The sequence below is a fragment of the Cricetulus griseus genome, chromosome 7 (assembly GCF_003668045.3).
Source record: "Cricetulus griseus strain 17A/GY chromosome 7, alternate assembly CriGri-PICRH-1.0, whole genome shotgun sequence".
Taxonomy (NCBI): domain Eukaryota; kingdom Metazoa; phylum Chordata; class Mammalia; order Rodentia; family Cricetidae; genus Cricetulus; species Cricetulus griseus.
This window is the reverse complement of record NC_048600.1, coordinates 88,118,336-88,135,609: the sequence shown is the minus strand read 5'-3', so window position 1 is coordinate 88,135,609 and position 17,274 is coordinate 88,118,336. Positions and strand designations below refer to the sequence as shown.

Genomic DNA, 17,274 nt, shown 5'->3' with positions numbered 1-17,274 from the left:
CTACCCCACACCATCCACTCCTCAGAGAGGGTGAGGTTTCCCATGCAGAGTCAACCAAGTCTGGCACATCTCTTTGAAGCAGGACAAAGTGCGCGCCCCCCCCCCCCCATCTAGGCTGAACAAGCTATCCCTCTAAAGAGATTGGATTCCAGAAAGCCAATTCAAGCACTAGGGATAAATCCTAGTCCACTGCCAGTTCCCCCACAGACTGCTCAAGCCATACAACTGTCACCCACATTCAGAGGGCCCATTTCAGTCCCATGCAGATTCCTCAGCTGTCAGTCTGGAGTCAGTGAGCTCCCACTAGCTCAGATTAGCTGTTTCTGTGGGTTTCCCTATCATGGTCTTGACCTCTTTGCTCTCTTCGATTGGACTCTGGGAGCTCGGCCCAGTGCTTAGCTGTGGATATCCACATCTGCCTCCCATCAGTTGCTGGATGAAGGTTCTATGATGATAATTCTGATAGTCATCAATCTGATTATGGGGAAAGGCCAGTTAAAGTACCGTCTCCACTAATGCTTAGGGTCTTTGCTAGGGTCATCCTTATGTACTCCTGGGAATTTCCTTAGTGCCAGGTTCTCACTAGCCCCATAACGACTCCCTCAGTCAAGATATCCTTGCTCTCCCTCCCTGTCCTTCCCCCATCTCCACCATCCAGTTCCTTCATGTTCTCTTCCCTCCCCTTCCACCTTCCCTTCTGCCCCCCTTCCCCAACTAACCTCCCAATTTCCTCAGGAGATCTTGTCTATTTCCCTTTCCCAGGGGATCCATGTGTGTCTCTCTTAGGGTTCTCCTTGTTACCTAGCTTCTCTGGGGTCTTGGATTGTACTGGTTATCCTTTGCTTTACTTCTGTTATCCACTTATGAGTGAGTACATACCATGTTTGTCTTTCTGGGTCTGGGTTACCTTACTCAGGATGTTTTTTCTAGTTCCATCCATTGAGGCAACAGAATTTTAAGCCCAGTGTGGGCCGCAGATTAAGTTCAGGGCCAGGCTGGGCAATTTAATGGGACAGTCTTTAAATCAAAAAGTAAAAAGAGGCTAGATGTAGTGGGGCACACCTTTAATCCAAGCATTTGGGAGGCAGAGGCCAGCCTGGTTTACAAAGAGAGTTCCAGAACACTCAGGGCTCCCAATGTCTACATATACAGACACAAAAACAGATGTTTAAAATGTTTAAAGATTAAAAAATGAATAGTTTGGGGGGTGTGGTAGCATGTGTTTATAATCCTAGCATTTGGGGAACCTAGACTGGAAGATCAAGAATTCAAGTTTTGAGATCAGGCTAGGCCACCTGAAACCTGTCCAAAAAGGATAAAAATAATATCCGGGCGGTGGTGGCGTATGCCTTTAATCCCAGCACTTGGGAGGCAGAGGCAGGCAGATCTCTGTGAGCTCGAGGCCAACCTGATCTACCAACCTGATCTACAAAGCTACACAGAGAAACCCTGTCTCAAAAAAAAAAAAAAAAAACAAAAAACAACCCCCCATATTCTTAGAGCTGAATCCAACTAGACAAGCACAGAATTAAACACACAGTGACCTCTTTCATATGGAAGTGCTTGAATGTTTAAGGTTTTATTTGTTTAGAGCTGCACATGATAATGTTTGCATAGCACTACAGAGAGTGAGGCAGATGGTTCATGAAACATGATAGCTTCGGCTACTTAGGAAGACTGCTTAATAAAAAATCTGGCTGGTATGTAATGCACACCTTGAGTCCCATCACATATCAGGCAGAGGCAAATAGGTCTCTGAGTTTAAGGCCAGCCTGGTCTACATAATGGTACTCTATCTCTAAACAAATAACAGCAACAAAATTAGGAAAAATATATTGTTTTTTTGTGGGGGGGGTTTCGAGACAGGGTTTCTCTGTATTGTTTTGGAGCCAGTCCTGGAACTTGCTCCATAGACCAGGCTGGCCTCGAACTCACAGAGGTCCGCCTACCTGCCTCTGCCTCCTGAGTGTTGGGATTAAAGGCGTGCATGACCACTGCCTGGCTGGATAAATACATTGTTATGGTGAGATATGAATTTGTATTTTTCATGACATCACGTTTATACTAAAAATTCCTTATAAATAGAGATTTTGTATTTGTTTATCAGTCCTCTTATGTCGACTGCTTAAGTTTTTTAAGTATGGGCTAGAGAGATGGCTCAGTAGATAGGAGCACTTGCTGCTTTGACAGAGGTCCAAGGTTTGGTTTCCAGCTTCCATATGGTGACTCAAGAACCATCTACATTCCAGTTCCAGGGAGCCAGTGTCCTTTTTTATCCTTAGAGGACACCAGGCATGAATATGATACGCATATTTAATATGCAGGCAAAACACTCAACAGATCATAAATTATTTTTAATGTATTGCCTAGAAAAGTTTTTTGTTTTTTTTAAATATTACCTATTTTCCAAATTTTATTTGTTTGTGTAAATATACACATACATGATCGAATTTAAATTAGTACTCACTGTGGATAGAGTGTACAAAACTGTTTGATTTTAGTGCATGGAATCAATGTTTTATTGTTTTTAATAGTTTATTTATTCTTATTTTACGTACATTGGTATTTTGACTGCATGTAAGTCTGTGTGAGCATGTCAGATCTTAGAGTTACAGACAGCTGTTAGCTGCCACGTGGTACTGGGGATTGAACCCTGGGCCTTTGGAAGAGCAGCCAAGTGCTCTTAACCACTAAGCCCTCTCTTCAGCCCAGTGTTTGTTTGTTTGTTTGTTTTTTATTTCCATTTTGAGGGTTGTTTTTGTTTGGATTTTTAACTTTTTTTTTTTTTAAAGATTCATTTATTCATTACATATACAGTGTTCTGTCTGTCTATAGGCCTGCAGGCCAGAAGAGGGCATCAGATTTCGTTACAGATGGTTGTGAGCCACCATGTGGTTGCTGGGAATTGAACTCAGGTCCTCTGGAAGAGCAGCCAGTGCTTTTAACCTCTGAGCGATCTCTCCAGGCCACATTTTGTGTTTTGGGTTGCTGGAGATTAAATTGAACCTAGGACTTGTTGCATGTAATTAGTTTTTGTTTGTTTTTTTGTTTTGTTTTCTCTTTTACCCAGGCTTGTAATTAGTATTTCAAAAAATGATTTCAATCAGACTACAATTTGACCACCAGAACAAAGATTTAGTATGTTCTTGAAGTGACATCTCTTTGTAATATTGAATATTGGTAACTCAAATAATTTCTGCTTTAGAAAAATTTGTCTTTTCAAAATGAGACTTTTCAAATGAAATGGTTTTGTTAATCAATAACATTTGGTTTGTATTTATAAGATTTTTCTTTATCTGCTCTGCTGCTCTAGTAGAATTGAGAACTTAAATCAGTTCACTTGTTTTAAATACAAATATTTGCCTGTTCTTGCCCCAACATGTCTTTTTTATACTTGAATTTCCTTATTTATATCTAGTGCTTACTATCAGACTATTATGCTTTGACTTTCTGTACCTCCTCATTAGCATAATTAAGTGGTAGATACTTAACAAGTGTGACACTGAAGATCTACTTGGATAATTGGAGCTCAGTTTTCTCTATCGAGAAAGGCCAGTTTGTACTTGAAGATTTGGTATTTCTAACAGATTATTATTTGTTATTTGTTAATTAGTCAGTAAGGTGCCAGACTAAGCTTCTGGGTGTAAATGTGAAATGAGGAAGTGATGGATTGGTGTTGACCTTTTTTCTATTCACTTGACAGGTGTGGGACTATGAGACTGGAGATTTTGAGCGAACTCTCAAGGGGCACACAGACTCTGTACAGGACATTTCCTTTGACCACAGTGGCAAGCTTTTGGCTTCCTGTTCTGCAGACATGACGATTAAACTATGGGATTTTCAGGGCTTTGAATGCATCAGAACCATGCATGGTAAGGGGTAGCGGATGGTTCTTTAATTTCTGGCAGGACACTTGATAGAAGAAATAATATGCTAACCCACTTACAGGTACCCTACATTTAACTCCTAGCTGTCTGCATTATGGGCTTTGGTAATAGAGATTTTCTTGTTAGGATGCTTTAAGTTTTACAAAGAATACTAATTTGTATTCACAAGTATATTTGGATAAGAAAAGCTGCCAGGCCAGATTAGTCTAACAGAAAAGGATAGTTAATGTACTGAGGTTATTGGTTTTCTTTTGTCTTTCATCAAGAGAATAGCCAGTGTAGAAGCTGGAAGCCTGAGTCCCTTGCTGTGGTACCTTTAAGTGTCCATATGTTATTTCATCTGGAAAATAAAGGGGGCAATACATATGTCATAGGATTGTAAAGCTAAAATGAGTCATACTTAAATTATCTGGGTATATAGGAAATACTAACATTTGTCATTTCTAGGTTTTTGGGACAGGGTTTCACAGTGTAGCCTTGGCTGCCTGAACTCAAGAAATCTGTCTGCTTCTACCTACCTCAAGTACTGAGGTCAAAGGTGTGGGCCACCACATCTGGCTTTGTCCCATCCCCAATCCCCCATGTGTTGCCCCCTTCCCCCAACAGTGTTTCTCTGTGTAGCACTGGCTATCCCAGGCTGGCATTGAATTCAGAGATCCACCTGCCTCTGCCTCATGAGTGCTGGGATTAAAGGTATGCACCACCACTGCATGGTTTGACTTTGTTTTCTTTAAGAATATGAAATATGGTTGTTTAGATATATGTATTATATCTAAATGCTATATTAGTGATTTAAAAACAAGCCAGGTGTGTCGATGCCTGTACATAATTCCAGCAAGCAAGAGGCCAAGGTGGGAGGATCACTGGTTTAAGACTGGCCTTCACTACAAAGCAAGTTGTAGCCCAACTGTGCTGCACAGTAAACTCTCTGGTCTCAAGAAAGCAAAACAAAGCAAAAAGATTAGCTGGTGATATTTAGTACACAGGCTTATTACATGGAGTGTATGATTGAAGTTTGTGGGGTTTTTTTTCCACTCATTTAAATACATTACCTCAATTAATTCTGTTAAAGGAGTTTTGGCACATCCTTTTGTAAATAATGTTATCTAAGATTCTTTGAGTTGCCAGTATCTTACTGTCATCACTTAAAGAGTTTGTGCTTGCACAAAGCCTTTCATTTGATCCTGATTGGTAGTAAATCCCTATAAATTCATTACTCAAGAAGTAGAAGCAAAACAATCAAAAGTTCAAGGTTTCCTTGGCTACATAGCAAGTTTGAGGTCACATGGCATACGTGAGTTCCTGTCTCCAAAAAAAGTTTTTGCTGGGCATGGTGGCACATAATGTATGATCCCAGGTTGTTTGTTGTTGTTGTTAGGGTTTTTTTGTTTTTGTTGTTTTTGATTTTTCGAGACAGGGTTTCTCTGTGTAGCTTTGGAGCCTATCCTGGAACTCACTCTGGAGACCAGGCTGGCCTTGAACTCACAGAGATCTGCCTGCCTCTACCTCCCGAGTGCTGGGATTAAAGGCGTGTGCCACCAACGCCCGGCTGATCCCAGGTTTTAAGGACTGCAGCAGATTTGGACTTTGTACTAAGATCCTATCTTTAAAAAAGACAGGAAAGTTTCTTGAAATGATATGCCTCGAGCTTTTTCTGGGAAGCATAGCTAATTTGGAATGTGAACAATGTTTATGAACTATCAGCGCATTCCCCTGTTGAACATCAGCATCAAATAAGATAAATTTCAAGCACTAGTTAGAGGACCAAATTCTGTCCTTTCCACTCTCTTTTTCCCTTACTACTTTTTTATAATCCTGTCAAATTTACTTAAAGCTCAGTATAAAAATGCTTTCTGTAGTTTTTTAAATACCATAATAAAAACCTACAGTAAACTGTTAAATACTGCTGTTTTATGTGTTTTAGGCCATGACCATAATGTCTCTTCAGTAGCCATCATGCCTAATGGAGATCATATAGTGTCTGCCTCAAGGGATAAAACTATAAAAATGTGGGAAGTGCAAACTGGGTAAGTAGATGTAATTGAAAAGCATCAGCCAAAAATACTTTTAAAATAAAACAGAATTGTTTTTTTAAGTGCTTATTAATTTCATCTTTTCCTGGAATAATCACCATAGCTGTGCATATATAAATATATATGAAGGCTGGAAATGTAGCATAGTTGTAGAGCACTTGCTTAGCATGCATAAGGCCCTAGCTTTCATCCCCAGTACCACATTAACAATGTATACATACGTATCTCAAAAAATAACTTCCTCTCTAAAAGAAACATGGATACACTGTAAGAAAGAATCTCAAAAGCCAGTTCTGTGTGATGTCAATTTCCTTTCTTCTGATTTTTTGTTTTGTTTGTTTGTTGTTTTTTCTTTTAAGGTGATTTCTCTGGGTTTAAACTAGAATTTAAATAACGTTTTTGCTGATATACCTTTGTCTATACCTTAAACTGTACATCTTAGACTTGTATGTGTTTAGTTTTGAAACATTTTATTCCTTCTATATATTTTACCTAAATTCTGTATTTTGTTAATTTGTCGTATTTCTTGTCAGCCTATTTTAGCTAATGTTTTTTTACTTCTGGCTGGTGCCCATCTTTTATTAACCAATATTTTATATTTATTTTGTTGATGTGCTATAATTTCTCTAGCTAATGCTATTCTCTTTATCCTGATTTGTAACTAATTTTGTATTACTTCTGGGAAGTTTCCTAATGGTTACCATTTATTCATAATGTACATTATTACTTAAACAGCTACTGTGTGAAGACATTCACAGGACACAGAGAATGGGTACGTATGGTGCGGCCAAATCAGGATGGCACTCTGATAGCCAGCTGTTCCAATGACCAGACTGTGCGTGTATGGGTTGTAGCAACAAAGGAATGCAAGGCTGAGCTCCGAGAACACGAACATGTGGTAGAATGCATTTCCTGGGCTCCAGAAAGTTCATATTCTTCCATCTCTGAAGCAACAGGATCTGAGGTACTGTGTGATTTATGTCATTGCATGATCTTCTTACTGTGCCATAGGACAGAGCTTTACATGATATTTCCTGATTCCCAGTCCAAGATCTGTTAATACACCTAAAGACTATAGCCTAGAATTCTGAATTTTAAAGTTTTTGCTCTTTCCAGTTGTCAGTGGTGTTTTTATATACATTTTTATAGAGATTTTTGTTTGTTTGTTTGTTTGCTTTGTTTTTTTGAGACAGGGTTTCTCTGTGTAGCTTTGGAGCCTATCCTGGCACTCGCTCTGGAGACCAGGCTGGCCTCGAACTCACAGAGACCCACCTGCCTCTGCCTCCCGAGTGCTGGGATTAAAGGCGTGTGCCATCACCTCCTGTCCTATTTGTGAGCTCTTCGTTTGAACTATTATAGATTCTAAATTAAAATTCTTTATACTGACCTCTGGTGGTTGTTACATACAATGTATTAATAAATTTGATGTTAACTGTGTGTGTGTGTGTGTGTGTGTGTGTGTGTGTGTGTGTGTGTGTGTGTGTGTGTGTGTGTGTGTTTAAAAATCCTGTTTGAGCCAGGTGGTGGTGGCACATTCTTTTAATCCCAGAACTCAGGAGGTTAGGGGCAGGCTTTTGATGCCAAGCCTGAAACTTAATGCCTTCATGCTAGGCAAATGCCTTGTCACTTACCTGGATATACCTAACCTTGATTCAGAAGTCTTGAATGGTACATTCATCATTGTTAGTGTTATCTAGGTAGGGCTTTTTTTTTTTTTTTTTTTTTTTTCTTTGTAGGCTAGGCATAGTGTCAGACCAGTTGTGTATTTTTAAATAGAACAGCCTTTTGGAAAGATTTGGAATAAATGTTATAACATAGTAGGAGTTGTTTAAGGCCTTATGTCTTTCATGGGGAAAATAATTTTTATATTTTCTGTAGACTAAGAAAAGTGGCAAGCCTGGACCCTTCTTGCTATCCGGTTCCAGAGACAAAACCATTAAGATGTGGGACGTCAGTACTGGCATGTGCCTTATGACTCTTGTAAGTTTGTATAATCTTAATACTTCTTTGGCATCTTCATTATGCTTTTAATTTTTTGGATTAGATACTCTGCTTTGTTACTAAATCTCCATTCTAGGATTTTAAAATATCTCCTTTATAGATTTACACTGGTATAGTGATGATCTACAGAATGTAATGTTAAATAACATAAATCTATAAAACCAGTCAGTACTGGGAGGGGGTCTTAGCTCACCTTGTAATACCTACTCTGGAGGACAAAGAATGCTCTTCCAGAATTGTTTACTTTTTCAAGATATTTGCATCTCTAGTTTGCTCTTTGTTGTAATTCTCTAGCTGTCATCTCTTTGTTGACATCTACCTGTTATTTGGTTTGTTTTTCTATTGTGAAATTAATTATTCTACCTTAATGAGTTAAATGTGCTCAAGTCATTGTAGCAGCATTGGATATGTCATATAAGCGGGTGGTGAGCAGGTTCTGAGACTTTCTAGTTTGCCTAAGGAACTCCAGTGGGTTTGTGGATATTGCTAACCTAGTAGCAAATTTTATAACAGATCATTCATGGTTTTAGAAACTAAATGCTAACAAGAGCTAGTTATAGAATATGACTGACAACATGTTAAATAAAGTATACTAAAGGATTGATGAGAAGGGAATACTGGAAGCAGAAGGGTACAGTAGAGAAAGGGGAAAAGATGGTTGCGGGAAGAAGCAGGACAGGATCAACCAAAACTAAATAAGTGTAAATGCTGAAAAAGAAAACGCATTGCTGTAATCAAATTACAAAACCTTTGAACCCAGCACTCAGGAGGCAGAGACAAGCAGATCTCCTGAGTTTGAGGCCAGCCTGGCCTACAGAACAACCATGGCTACACAGAGAAACAAAAATAAAAGAAATTCCTGCCTGGCGTTGGTGGCGCACACCTTTAATCCCAGCACTTGGGAAGCAGAGGCAGGCGGATCTCTGTGAGTTCGAGGCCAGCCTGGTCTCCAGAGCGAGTCCCAGGATCGGCTCCAAAGCTACACAGAGAAACCCTGTCTCGAAAAACCAAAAAAATTAAAAGAAATAAAAGAAATTCCCAACACTCAAGAGGCAGAGGCAATAGAATCTCTGTAAATTTTAGGCCAGCCTGGTCTGTGTAGAATTGGAACTAAGTCAGGTCTACTACATAGTCCAGACCCATCTCAAAAAAAAAAAAAACTTAAAAAGGTAACTATATTGTCTTCTACTGTCATTTGTATTGTGTTAGAAAAGTAATCTAGCCAGGTGAGATTAAAGTGCTGAGATTAAAAGTGTGCATTCATTTTTTATTATGTTAATTTTTAATTATGTACATGTGTGTACCAGTTCCTGACTAGGCCCAGAAACATTGGATCCTCCTGAAGCAGGAGTTACACCCAATTGTGAGCTGCCTGTCATGGGTGTTGGGAACCAAACTCCAGCTCTCTAAAAGTAGCAGTGCATGTGTTTAATTGCTTATTCATCTCTTCAGCTCCTCTACATGTTCTTTTTTGATTTTTGAGACAGTTTCTCTGTAAAGCTCTGGCTATGTTGGAACTCACAGAGCTCTGCCCACCTCTGCCTCCAGAGTGCTGGAATTGAAGGTATGAGCCAACACTGCCTGGCTCCTTGACATACTCTTAATTGCTCAGTCATCTCTTTGGCTCCTCAGTTTTTAATTAGTTAATTAATATTTATCTATTTGAGGGCAGATTCTAGGTTCTATTTATTTTTGGGGGGTGTCTTGTTTTTTTTTGTTTTGTTTTTTTTTTGTTTTTTTGTTTTTTTTTTTGAGACCGAGTTTCTCTATGTAACAGCTCTGGCTAGCCTCAAACTTGATAGTGTCTAGTTTTAACCCTAGCATCTTGGGAGGCAGAGACAGGCAGATCTCTGAGTTCTAGGACAACCAGAGCTACATACAGAAACCCTGTCCCGAAAAACCAAAATAAAATAAAATGTATTATTTCCCAAATGTTACTTAAATAAGTCAAATACCTTTTGTCTTTAAGGTGGGTCATGATAATTGGGTACGTGGAGTTCTGTTCCATTCTGGGGGGAAGTTTATTTTGAGTTGTGCTGATGACAAGACTCTCCGTGTATGGGATTACAAGAACAAACGATGCATGAAGACCCTCAATGCGCATGAACACTTTGTTACCTCCTTGGGTATGTACAGATTGTGAGGTTTCTGAACATTTGAATTTTGGAGTGCCAGATGTAACAGTTTTATGTAACCTTGTGAACTTTTCCAGGTAAGAAATGATCAAGTTCTTTAAGAGTAAAATAGAAAGGACATACTCTAACCTTAGGAGTTCCAACCAGTAGCTTTAAACTTCTTTTTATAGAATTAAGTTTATAATAAAAATACTGCTTTCTGTGTTGTACATTGGATTTAGAAACTACACTTGTGAAAATGATACTTACTGATCACACTCTTGACTGGTAACTTTTTCTTTCCTATTAGTTTAAATGTTGTGGATGTTACTCAGTGCTATAACATTTAATATATCTGGACTGAGACACTAGTTTCAATCACCAGTACTGCAGCACTGGGGAAGAAGAACTTAAGAAATCTTAAATAATAGCCTAGGGTACATAGCAAGATCCTGTTTCAAGAAAAAACTAAGGGCTGGCAAGATGGTTCAGCAGGTAGAGGTGCTTTGGGGCAGGCCCAAAACCTGTTTGATTCTTCCTATCCCAAACAATGGCAGGAAAGAAGTAGCTCCTGAGAGTTGGTCCTCTGTACAAGCCTACACACACACACACACACACACACACACACACACACACACGCACACACGCACACACGCACACACGCACACACGCACGCGCACACGCACACGCTCTCACTTCACAAACAACCCCCCCCCCCAATAAATATTTAAAAAACAGACAAAACCCATCCATGCATTTGGGCAGGAGAGGCAGAATGATGATGTCCCAAATTTGAGGTCAGCCTCCTATACAGGAGAGCTGTGAGGATTAGTTGTCCACATAAAGCATTAGTACTGAGCCTGGAATACAGTGTTCAGTAAATGGATATGCTGAGTGTGCTCTCGTTCATATTTTTGAGCATCATTTGGAATGGTACTTGTAGTATCAAGTGGGCATTCATAGTTGAGTTTCAGGTTCCCTAACCCAATCGGTAAGCTCAGTACTTTCTAGGAGTATGGGTACTATATAAAGAAAATCAAGGAAACCATATCCACATGTGGAGGCACACATGCTCATAGAATCTCACTGCTTGGGAAGCAGAACTGGAGGAAATCAAGTTCAAGGCCTGCTAGGACTACATAAAAGACCCTATCTCAAGAACGAGCAAAAAATTCTGTCTAGTTTAGTATGGTTTGAAAACGAGCCTTTTCTTTTCTGTTTCAGACTTCCACAAGACGGCGCCCTACGTGGTCACTGGCAGTGTAGATCAGACAGTAAAGGTGTGGGAGTGCCGTTGATTGAGTCTCACTTGGTTCTCCCTCCCTTTCCTCTGGATGCACTCTGATGATACCATGGTTACCCCATTTGAGCTCTGTTTAAATAAATATTGTCCTTTCATGTAAATTATTCTGGATGTAGATTGAGCTTATTAAATGTTACACACAAAGTATTCATGCATGGTGAATCCAAATTGTATACTGTAAATTTACATATGTTGTCTAGAAGTACCATAGGGTTTAAAAACCTGGGCTGGCATTGGTCACACCAGGCCTACGAGGGCAGAAGTTGAATAAATTGAACTAGGGCACTAAACTGAATAGTTGACAGTGTCATTTTATGTTGGTTTATTAATTATTGTTTTTCTTCCTGCTATCTGTTGGTGCCTGACTTGATGGCCTCATTTTGGGAAAAGTGGTGGTTATTAGGGCTTTTTCTGAAATGTGTATCTATGTAACATCACTTAAGTGTGCTTAATAAATCTTTAAGGGTGTTAGATAAATAAGACTACAATTCAGAATCTTTTGCTCCATCTGTGTAATTAATGGGGATTACACATTGAGGTTTTTGTCATGACCCCTTTGCCAAATCAATAGGATATGTTTGTTTTGGCAGCCTGTCAAGCAAAGGCTAGTGGTATATTTATGTAAGAAAATGATCGTAACTCAAGAAAAATCTCAGCAGCTAATAGTGAATCCTTTTTTTATTTGGGTCTTAACTGCTTTGTAAACAGGTCAGGAAAACACTGTCCTACTCTAAGCTTCTCTCCACACTAGACATACTTGGAGTTGTATTCTCCATACTGTTGGACTGTGTAGTGATGTGACTCCCCAGTAGAATTTGATCTTCCCATTGAGTGTCATGGTACAAATCGCTATGTGTTTATGATGTTTTTAGGGATGTGCAATGTACATTTCAGAATGACAAATGCTGACAAAGTTGCGTGCCCATTTTTAAGGAGCAGGAGAAACAGCAGTTTCCAACATGAACCTGATAACAATTTGAACTGCTTCACTTAAAGTTATAAAAAGTGACAGGGTTTAATGAAGCGTGCATAGAAATATACTTTTTTCATCTATGTTTATATGTAAATGTTTATAAGTATATGGACCTATCTATAAGTGGATATGTCTATATATGTATATCACACATATAACCTCCATGTTGTTGGGTCTTGAATTTTTGAAGAAGTGCTAAATCATACAAGTAGAATAAGCTTTGCTGTGGAGTACCACTCACAGCCATGCTTTAGGATAAACCATTCTGATGCTCTGGCTTTTCTAAACTAAAAGAAAGCCGCCTTCTTTATTCTCCACTCTAATGTGGCCATTCAACATTTTACACATCCTTGATATGTTGTATATTTTGATCCAAAGTTACTACACTAGGGTTAAGAGGATTTTGCCCACGACTTTTGGAACACTATTCCATTATCAGTTGTTAATAAAGAATTCCATTGCCTACCTAACCAACTTTTTTCTTTTCTTTTTAAGAAAATCAATTTGAAAAGTTAACAGAAACAATGAAATAACAATGACAATTTAACAACAATAATTTTTTTTCTGGACTGCATTTTATTCATTTGTGTAATATGATTTTTTAAAATGTCCCTTTAACTATTTTAAAGGAAATTTGATTCCTGAAAGGAGAAAGGGTGAGAGTTACTGTCCTATAGATATACAGAAAGATTAGGCCACTAGGAGCAGCTTAATGTCTAGCCTGTGTCCTTTTGTTTATTTACTTGTTTGTTCTTAATACTCCTCAGACTTGTCTCTAGAAAGGAAAGGTGTTTTGAGAAATAAATGGCCGTCTTTAAGGACAAAAACACCCATCTTGATTCCATAAACACTGTAGGTTAGTTTTCAGGACAACATTGCCTCACACCCCTGCTAACATTGAAGTCTTTTTTCCCTTAGCTGTTCTGACTGGATTTTTTTCTCCAAAAGCTATGGAAAATATCTTTGTTCTCATTTGCTGCTATTTCCTGTCCTATTTCAAGAATATAAATACATAGAAATGGTGCATCTTAACATTTGTTTGTGTTTAAATGTCTTGTCTTTTAATTCAGTTTTAGCACGTAGCAACATACATTGTTTAAGGGTAAGCCACAACATCTAGACATCATTTATAGAAACAAGAATGGTACCAATGTAGAGGAGCAAAGCTGCTGTTCTGGGTTTCCTCCTCTGCTGCAGCGACTCACTGACAACATAGGAGGGAGTGCTCTGTAACAAAGCTGTCCTTACTTGGGAGATTGTCACAGCCTGCTGCTTAGCTGAATTATCAGACATCCTCTACTTAAGCAGCAGCAAACATTGAATCTCAGGGATGGTCCACAGCTGGATCCAAATGTAACGAGCCCTGTTTGAGTAATGGGGGGGGGGGCAACATCCACATTTGGCGTCCAATTTGCAAAAGTTTCTTGCACTGTTGTTTGACACTGCCCTGTTGATGCCCTTACTCTTATGTTACTGTTTTCTCTGTCTGCTGTCTAACCCTGTGCCTTGCCTGGGATAACAACAATGATAAAGTTACTGGTTTCGGTTATAAGTAGAGGTTTTTATAAATTGGTTAGCGTTTCACTGCTGCTTTGTTACTTTCTGGAGTCAGATTGGCCACTTATTAAGAAATAAAAAGCTGGTATAATTGTGTCCTAGGATGATTGTTGACTGTGTGTGTAAACAGACATTCCAGTGCCACCTATAGCACAGCGTGCCCAAGAAATCCTAACCGCATGGAAAGTGCAAGCTGCAGAGGTTTGTGTAGACATGGCCTGGAGAATAGTTGTTTTTGGTTTGGCATCTTGCACTTTAGGAGAAAGACCGTCCTGTCTGCATGTGGTGTGACCAATGAATGATGTGTGCTTAGAGCACTATCCACAATTGCTAGTGTTAGCAACCGTCCTGGGCCATGGCACACTGTAGGCCTTTGGAAGCTTTGGCTCTAGGCTCACCAAGCCCAGTCTTCTGTTTGCCTCTTTGTTTCCATGTGAACTTCCAGATAATACCACTCACTAAAAAGTTTATTTTTTTGTTTTTTAATTTAAAGAAAAACTATTTAAAAATAAGGACATTTTGTTGACAGTGGTGGCTTGATAATCCTTAAGCAACTGAAGTTGAAATGGAAGGAAAAGGCACTTAAAATGGTTACTCCTACTGTCCAGCTGTATATAAACTCAATGTGTTGGTTAATCTAGATGGTGCAAAGAAGAATGTCCTGGTAGACAAGCAACATGGGCAAAATTGGAAGGTTTTGGGTTTCTCCAGTGGGCTGGGTAGGGTGGGCTGGGGAAGCTGGACTCACAAGTCACGACTGGAACTGGCCTTTTTATCCTTCCACTGTTATCATGTAAGTAGCTGCTTTCTCGCCTGCCTATCCTTCAGGCTCCCCAAAGCTCACTCTGAAGATGTTAGAAATAAATACAAACTCTACAAGTTAGAAGTCGATTCTGACACTGACATGAAGGCAAGCATTGATTTCATATGACTGTTGCGGAGGTGGTAATTGGAGAAAACAGTTCCCCAGATTGTAAGAGTTCACTGAAGATATCGACACAATTTTAAAAATCAGTAAAGGAATGTATATAATATTGCTCTTGTGTTTTACAGTAAGATTTGTTGCTCTCAGACTGTGTAAAACAAAATTTATTCATGTTTTCTGCATATTAAAAATCTTATTGTACCAATTGGTAAACTATTAAATGCCTATAAAACTAGATGTGCTGGGGTTATTTGGTGGGTATTGGGGGTGGGGTTTTGTGCACAGATCTTGGTAGGAAGTGAGGCTTTTATTTTTATTTTTGCACCAGGCACAGAAAGAACAAGACTTTAGTTGACCATACGCCCTTTGTGAACTTTGCTGGCACTGTCTTTGTTGTCTACTCCTTATCTGGAGGGAGCAGCACATGGTAGGGGTCTTGTGCCCCACTCTTCCTCTCCAGCTGTGAGTTCCTGTTAGAAACTCAGTCCCATAGGTGGGGCCCTTGTCCATTTTGTTTCTGTTTAAGTGAGCCTTTTATCTAGCATCTCTTCCCTTAGAGCTATAAATATCCTGAGTTTATGAAATGTATCAAATACATCTTCACTCTAATCACTGTTCTAGATGTCCTATCTCATCCTAATACTGAATATCCTTAGTTTTCTCCAGCCTTCTATGCAAAGTAGTACAGGTGTTAACTTGGTACCTCCCTGTTGGAAGGAACCTTCCCAGCCAAAGAGAAGCTCGGCAAGAATGTCTGTACTTGGCTGGCTTTCCTGCTTATGCAGACCCCTTCCCCCACTTCTAACCTTCTGGTTAGAGTTCTGACTTTAGTATCATATGCTATGGTGGTGACTTTAAAAGCACACATTGTCCTCCCTCCTGAAGGCAGGGAAAATAGCTCTGCATCCATGATGCCGCATCCTTCTTGGTTAATCTGGTGAAAACTGTTATGTGCAGACATGAGTTACTGCATATCATCCTCTGGGAATTCGTTAGGGAAGTTCTAGAGGCCCACCTAAGACCTACTAAGAGCCAGTACAGACCATTGTTTTGAACACGTCCTCCAGATTAGCCTAATGAGGTTTAGGTCTGAAAACTTGAGTCATCTTTTTACCAAAACTTGAAATGTCTCTCAAGCCAGGCTGCCCCAGCTTGGTTGAGTTTAGACCCCACCACACCCCACACCCCTAAAAAACACAGCACCTTTTTGCTCCCTTCTCTTGTGCTAGGCAGGGATTGTATCAGGGAGCCACATCACTGGTTTCTGCCTTTCTACATCAGTGATTTGTGCCTTTTTATTTCCATGAGGCCACGTAGTCCTCTCAATGAACATAAGCCATGGAATGAAAATAGCTGATTATTTAAGTTTCTTTTTTGGTTTTTTTTTGGGGGGGGGTTAGAGACAAGGTTTCTCTGTGTAGCTTTGGAGCCTATCCTGGCGCTCGATCTGGAGACCAGGCTGGCCTCGAACTCAGAGGTCTGCCTGCCTCTGCCTCCGAGTGCTGGGATTAAAGGCATGCGCCACCAACACCTGGCTCTTTTTTGGTTTTTTAAGACAGGATTTCTCTAGATTTACAGTCTGTCCTGAACTCACTATAGACCTGGCTGGCCTTGACCTCACAGAGATCCACCTGCCTCTCCTCTGCCTCCTGAGTGTTGGGATTAAAGGTGTGTGCTACCAGCCTTCAATTTCTAAAATTAGTTTGTGTGCACTTGTGCTGCAGTAAAGGTCAGAGATCATTTGAGAATGGGTTCTTCCACCAATGTAGAGTCAGATTTTTGCCAATAAGTGCTTTTCTACTGAACCATCTCACTGGCAAAAGTTTTTTTTTTTTTTTTTTTTTTTTTTTTTTTTTTTAAGACAGGGTTTCACTATAGAAGCCGCGGGAACTCTACCTCCCAAGTGCTGGGACTAAAGGGGTGCCCCGCCAATATGGCAAGCTACTTGATTCCTCAGTGTGAAGAAGCCAGTAAAACATCATTGGGGGGGAGGGGGCAGAATTTGAAATGGTGTATGCCTGCCTCAGGCTATCCTGAAATTCCAGTGAGAGTTGTGCCTCACTCAGCATACACCACTACACTCAACTTTCTAATGCTCTCAGTGGAGTACCTCACTGCTTTTGTCAGATCCAGGTGCGGAGCTGCTCTGGGCCACTTCACTACTTTATTCTCTGCTATAGGATATAATAAGAATTTCTAAGGTAGTCTTGTAGCAACAGCCCCTTGTTATTTAAGTTGTCTAATCGGCCAGTGAGGCGGCTAAGTGGGTATAAAAGTGTTTGCTGTACACTTTTGCTTCCTGACCCAAATTTCATCCCAGTACCCACTGTGGAGGGGGATAACCAGCTCATCCTCTGAGTTCACATATACACTGCCTCACAGATTTCACTTGTCTACACATAATTTTTTAAAGATTCGAAGTTCGGCATGGTTGCACACGCTTATAATCCCAGCACTCAGGAGGCAGAGGTAGATCTCTGG

General features: G+C 39.8%; 1 protein-coding gene across 3 annotated transcripts in view; it reads left to right on the top strand.

Annotated features, from left to right (window-relative positions):
• Positions 1-15,028, top strand: part of Pafah1b1 (platelet activating factor acetylhydrolase 1b regulatory subunit 1) — a 49,518-nt gene extending 34,490 nt beyond the window's left edge. For all 3 annotated transcript variants that reach the window (XM_027426777.2, XM_027426778.2, XM_035447367.1), the window contains 6 exons: positions 3,704-3,872; positions 5,812-5,914; positions 6,656-6,884; positions 7,799-7,900; positions 9,891-10,047; positions 11,260-15,028. In XM_027426777.2, coding sequence (XP_027282578.1) covers positions 3,704-3,872; positions 5,812-5,914; positions 6,656-6,884; positions 7,799-7,900; positions 9,891-10,047; positions 11,260-11,333 — 834 coding nt within the window. In that variant the 3' untranslated portion in view covers positions 11,334-15,028. The remainder of the gene's footprint in view (positions 1-3,703; positions 3,873-5,811; positions 5,915-6,655; positions 6,885-7,798; positions 7,901-9,890; positions 10,048-11,259) is intronic.
• The last annotated feature ends 2,246 nt before the right edge of the window (positions 15,029-17,274 follow it).